Source organism: Branchiostoma floridae, chromosome 9 (genome assembly GCF_000003815.2).
Source record: "Branchiostoma floridae strain S238N-H82 chromosome 9, Bfl_VNyyK, whole genome shotgun sequence".
Classification (NCBI taxonomy): domain Eukaryota; kingdom Metazoa; phylum Chordata; class Leptocardii; order Amphioxiformes; family Branchiostomatidae; genus Branchiostoma; species Branchiostoma floridae.
The window spans coordinates 14,061,156-14,067,380 of record NC_049987.1 but is presented as its reverse complement, the minus strand read 5'-3'; the positions used below and the strand labels follow the sequence as shown (position 1 = coordinate 14,067,380).

Sequence of the window (6,225 nt, the reverse complement as noted above, 5' to 3'; positions counted from 1 at the left end):
CATGGCACTGCACTGCTGCATAAACATAAAATACAGGGATACTGACTACCATACCAGTATGCAAATACAATATTATGTCCTTGCTGTATGTAAAGTAACAACAGCTTCGATTCTGGCACTTTATGCAAAGTCCAGGCCGGGCCAAGTATAGTTCAGGTCAGGCTGATGAAAGACACCCTTCTAAAAACCGAACTACTTGCTTTGAGTTTGAGAAAGGAATAATATCCAAAACTTGTCCTGGGTCCAACTCCAGGAAACTGTCAACTTTTCGGCCTTCATCACAGTGTTACAGGAGATGTCGACATGGTAATATCGTACCTGGAGATCCTTTGAATTCTGTAAATGATCCTACTCAACAGCAGCATTGTAAAGACGCCAACACCTGGCCATATCTGGCAGAAAATGAACTCTACGTGAACTTTGCACGAAGGTTGAGAATGTAAACACAACGCCTACCTGCATTTCTAAAACATATCGACTGACGGCGCTTCTGTACTGCTGTGATGACCATGACGTCACCTATCACCATCTTGAAAGGGAAATTTTGCGGTCAGACACGGTTTGCCCAGTGTTGTTGATGTTTCGTTGTTTATTTCTGACATCTTCGACGTTTACAGACAGACAGGTCATCTCTAGTACCTTTGGCTGCCACGGGAATCGTACCAAAACGTACCTGTAGGGAGATTTTTGCTGTAGTATACGCGTATAAGCACCTGTCGCAGTTTGATACATCTGTGTTGAGACTTCGACACATCCCCATTTTGCTGCTGACGAACGACAATTGTTTTTGAAAAGCAAAATGGCTGGATGTCTGGACAATTTCCAGTGGCCCAAGTGCGACTGTATCGAGCTGGGAGACAAGCGGAACGCCATCGCGTCCATATCTGCAGGAATGCTGGTGAGTTCTTTTGTTGTTTCCGGGAGGGCCGAGGGCGGGTGGGGAGGGGGGCGACCCAGAAGATTTTATGGTGCAGCTGCAAAGTCTATGATATCATAACACCGATCGTAGTAGAATTATTTCTATGAGCATGTACGCAGCATGGACTTATGAAGTCTTCTTCTTGCCTTTGTAGGTATGCATTTATGTAGTATTCAGGAGAATTTTTTTGGGGGGGGGGGGTAGTCATCCATGGTCTGTTTTCAGTCATGTGATGATGATGATGTCAATCAACACTCACTGCTCAATCAGTGATGGTTTTTAGGATATGAATCATATGAGTTGTTTTCATCTAAAGTAAAAAAAAAAGACATCATATTTGCACATAGACGTCACTCAAATAAATGCAATTTATCTCATTTTCAATTCCCATTTCGTAATGCATTTACATGTACATGTAATGTAAACCTTTAGTTTTACTGGATGCAAGCATTGTTTATTGAGAGTACTCGAACCAGGGTCGCCAGCTCACAAACTCAATGCGCTAACCACTTCACCAAAAGGGTCAGACCCTTATAGGAATGGTCTGTTTGGCAGCACTAGTAGTAGTACTGGTACAATGTACTACATGTGATTTGTGACATTGGAATGATTGGTGTTTTGATTTTGTATCTTCCCAGTTCTTTGCTGGTTGGTGGGTGATTATTGATGCAGCCATACAGTACCCTGAACAGGACAAGCTTCACCACGCCTACCACACCTGCGGAGTCATATCAACTGTCGCCATGTTCATGTGAGTTCCCTCCACACAAGATGCCTGGGCAGAAGTACAACTAGAGCCTAGGTTGCTGTTACAGTATAACTTTAAGTTGTGGAAAGGCATATTGGACATGATTTGTCCATGTATGTAGTTTTGTGCAACCTGAAAACCACTGTTTATACTGTGGAGCTTAATCTTAAGGGCTTTTCTCGGCAAAGCAGATGTCCCAAATTGCAGTTTTATTTTGCTTCTTGTACATTCATGATCTACAACAAGCTTTTACTTTAGCTTGAACATACCCATTAGCCCACATGTTGGTTTCCAATCACTTTGCAGTTACCACTACTTTCATTACATTATTTTTCCAGGTCATTCATTATATTATGACTTTTCCAATCTTTTACCCGTCATTCTATTATTTGTAGGTTACAGACAACTATTTACCACTTTTTTATGACACATATTTACTGATTGTTGTTTTATTACACTTTGATGAATGGAAGAAAATAATTGTTATTGGACTTGCTGTTTCCTTTTAGGATAAATGCTGTATCCAATGGGCAGGTGAGAGGGGACACCTACAGCACAGGTTGTATGGGACAAACAGGTGAGTGCACCTGTGTACACACACCTGCTGAACACCTGATGACACTTCAGTCTTACTGGCATAGTGAAAACTGTCCAACAAGACCACACAGGGCACCGATAAAATCTGTTCTATTTGGATTGGTGATCGCTATAGTATAGACAGGATTTTAAATGGTTGTGTCAATGGAAAAAATAGCTAAGGGACCCCTGGTGGTCACATTGGCCAGGTCGTCCTTATAAAACCCAATGGTTAAGCCTGATTCATGAATGAGACCTTATATTATCTGTTGTTCACCATACCCAAGGTTGTGTATCCCATAACTTTCCTTCCAGGGGCCAGAGTTTGGATGTTTATTGGATTCCTGCTCGCGTTCGGTTCCCTCATTGGTGCCTCCTGGATTCTCATTGGTGGTTACGTAGTGAACCGTGAGTTACCATGGCAACAATAATACAGCATTTCCTTCCCCCCCTTCACTGCTCCCCTCTATCCAGGTGCCCGGGTGTGGTTGTTCCTGGGTTTTCTCCTTGCCTTTGGGTCACTCATCGCTTCCTGTTGGGTGCTCTTTGGTGGTTATGTAGTCTCACGTAAGACACTTTTTATTTGTTTATTCAATTGTTTGTTTGTTTACTATGCATGTGATGGGGGTAGACCAGCTGTTTGAGGTCACCTATCCAGTCTTCCGTTTCCATAACTTGGTTGCAATCTAACACAATTTGTTCAAAATGCAGTCTAGTGCTATCACAGTCCAGTGCACAGTATGCAAATCACTCTACTCCAGTATGGTCCAGGCCAAGGTCAATGACCTTTTATGTAAATAAGCTTGAGAGAAGTCAAAATACAATACACCTGTTCATGGATTAAACTGTGCATGTATAGCAAGATGCATTGCAGATAATATCTCAAAGTCAAAAGCCCCTGAGACATAAACAAAACACATCTGAAGATGTATTGATGGTAAACATGGTATAGACAAGAACTGTGTACAAGGGGCCTTTACCTTTGTCATATTTCCTGCAATGCATTTTGCTGTGCATGCACCGGACCAGGCTTATAGTGGACTGCATTTTGTGGGCACTGTTGAGTTGCTATCAGGGCCGACTCTTGGTGAACGTAAAGAAAACTGTGTCACAGATTTTGCTGAAGCATGTTGTGCATGTGAAAATAACCCTGGTTACGCTTCATTCACTGATTTCTTGTACTTGCATCTAAATCTGCTACTGATCTTTTTTTGTCAACAAAGCCAAGTGCTATTTCATATAAAAATTAAGGGAGACCAGCCTCAAATATTTTTGTAAAGGTGGAAGAAAGAAATTAATTCATTAGTTTGTTGGTGGGACAAAACCAGTGTGATGCACTCCAGACAATATGTCTAAGATGAAGCCTACATTGTATAACCAACCTTTTCCCTATGCAAATATGTCTTAAATGGTGATACTCCCTTGTATTAATGTTTATCTTATAATTTTACCACTGTAGCTTCAGCCCTCCACAAGCAGAACCAGTATGCAGGAGTTGCAGTCTTCCTGCAAAATGCACTCATCTTCTTCAGGTAAGGGTTTCATGTTTCATATGATACAAACCTGGTGTCAATGTGGCATAACTGGTAGAGTGTTGGAGGGCTTTGGATACTCCACCAAACAGAATCCTTTGTAATGAAATGGACCATTGTTTTGAGTATCGCCCATTCAAAAGTTTTCACAGATAATTAGGTTCTGGACCTGATCCTCTGGACCTGGACCTGGATCGTACGTGTACCTGAATTTTCTGTTCTCGTGGTCCACTGTTCACTGCACTGTTACAATCATTATCATATTGTTCTGTGCCAGTTCTGTACATTATGTTTGTCTTCTCTTTCATTACCAGGGTAACATTAGCCCGTGAGCTAAATGGGTTCAAGATCAGCTTCCCTTTTTTCAAACCTTACCTCTGTCTTGTTTCTCTTTGCAGTGCAATAGTTTTCAAGTTTGGCAGGACGGAAGACCTGTGGGAATGAGGAACGCCTATGTGAGACCCGTTGTGAGACACAGCAATAGAACAGCATGGATGTACAGCTATATTGACCTTGACAGCTAACCAAGGTCGCGATCTTATCAGATGCGATAAATTGATGTGGCATATTTATAGAAATCTTACTACCGGTAGATCTAATATGAAAAGTACTCATTTTTGTCAGGTGATATAGATACATTTGTAGATACTGATACTAAATGTAACAAACTAAAAATGGTAACGTTATGTATAATGTAACATTTGTGTAAACCAAACTTTCAATGTTTAGAGATTATTACCTTTACAATACTTGTATATGTAATAAGTGGACAGAGGCATTCCTTTTGAAATGTTGGTGTTAAAATCCTTTTTAAATGTGAAGCATGCTTACAATAGCTGTAAAAAAAGATATGTTTTTCCTATTGAGCCAGAAGTTTCTTTTTTTTTTCTTCATTTTTTGTTACTTTAATCTGTGCGTATTGTAAGTTTCAAGTGAATTTTGTGCCATCTTGTACAGCCAGTGTGTTATTTTGTTATTCTCTTGCTCAACTCTTGTGCATATAACACAGTATTAGAGGCAAATGTAGTAAAAAGACTTAAAAACATAAACTGTTTTAACAGTGCTTGAATGGGTGAGGCTATATTTGAACACTTGTTAAGCGGGAAAATTGATTAAAGCAAAATTTGAGGAATCCATGTATCTCTTTATATCCTTTCTCTAGAGAACGTTGTCAGAAAACTAGTGTTCAAAATAAGGATGTCTCACAACTTGTATTATCCCATATGTATTTCAAAATATATTTCAGTATAATGTATTTACGCTTATAAACTGTACATATCTTCCTATGAGACTGTAATATTTCCTTATCATTTTAGTTGTGAAAATGTTGTGGAATGGGGGAAAAATAAATTTGTGTTACTTTTCTTTATTTGTAAGTTAATACAATTTGCATTTTTCTTTATTCAGTAAAAATATGTCTCGCATTGAAGACATCAATGTTCTCTTCATGAATTCATTAAAGTGCAGAAAACTTTAAACTGCCTGTCTCACTTTTATTTCAACATATGGAAGGGTAATTCAAAACTCTTCGTTCAATGATTTTAGTTGTTTGTTTTCAGACTGCAAATCCTAAATTATTATCTTTATCTGATCCATGTAACATTACCATGGAAACGTGTATGTTGAGCATACAGAAAAATGTCAACAAGAGATTTTCCCAGACCAATGATAGCAAGGCCAGCCCTTTGTAATATAGCCTCCGCAAGTTGAGCAACCTTGGCTGCCTGTATTGTCAGCCAACGAATAAATAAATAAGTGGTTTAACTTTAACCAATGGGAGAGTGACTGCAGCTGCTGTCAAATATTTGCCTCTTTATGTTTACCTTAATGGAAGGTAAACATATTGTTTTTGCTCTGTTTCTTCAGTAGATACGTATGTATATCTGTAAAGAGCTGTTAACCACGTTTGTATGATCATCTTTTTACGTTGAACGACCAAAGAACTATAGTCATAGGTAGATGATCATCAACTTCCTTAAGCTGTTAAAATGTTTTGGAAACAGGCAAAGTGGGAAAAATTAGCTTATTTCTAAATCAGACATTATGATACAGTTGGACTTGGCAAGGACGTTATATAACGTCCTTGGGCTTGGATAGGGCTATTGAACAGACTGGAGCTGGAACAGGGATAGGTGTCAGTGTAGCTATTTGCAAAATGTGTTCAATGAGGTTGAAAGTTCAACCTCCTTGATTTGTTAAAGGAGGTTTTTATCAAGATAAAACCAACTTGATTTGTTTAAACCAACCTTGGTTATCATTCATGTTTGTGCATTGATGCCGTTTCAGATGTCACAGGAACTAACTGTTCCTTTAGAGGCATATTTTGTTTCTACCTAACTCAACATATAAGAACAGAACAGTAGAAATTCCAGCGTCAACAAATTTGTTATTATGTGTAATACAACATGGAATTGTTAGGCGGCGCTTGTGCAAGCTACAGACATGAACCT

At 39.2% G+C, this 6,225-nt stretch overlaps 1 protein-coding gene across 2 annotated transcripts; it reads left to right on the top strand.

Moving 5' to 3' along the window:
• Window positions 1–488: 488 nt before the first annotated feature.
• LOC118422973 (transmembrane protein 50B-like) lies at window positions 489–5,253 on the top strand. Of its 2 annotated transcripts, none has more exons than XM_035830860.1 (6): window positions 489–898; window positions 1,558–1,670; window positions 2,177–2,244; window positions 2,559–2,651; window positions 3,703–3,775; window positions 4,174–5,253. In XM_035830860.1, exons 1-6 carry the CDS (start codon window positions 800–802, stop codon window positions 4,217–4,219), a joined length of 492 nt encoding a protein of 163 aa, XP_035686753.1. In that variant the 5' UTR covers window positions 489–799; the 3' UTR covers window positions 4,220–5,253. The 2 variants fall into 2 exon arrangements, with proteins under 2 accessions (XP_035686753.1, XP_035686752.1); XM_035830859.1 differs by lacking the exon at window positions 2,559–2,651 and adding an exon at window positions 2,718–2,810 and having other exon boundaries at window positions 495–898.
• The last annotated feature ends 972 nt before the right edge of the window (window positions 5,254–6,225 follow it).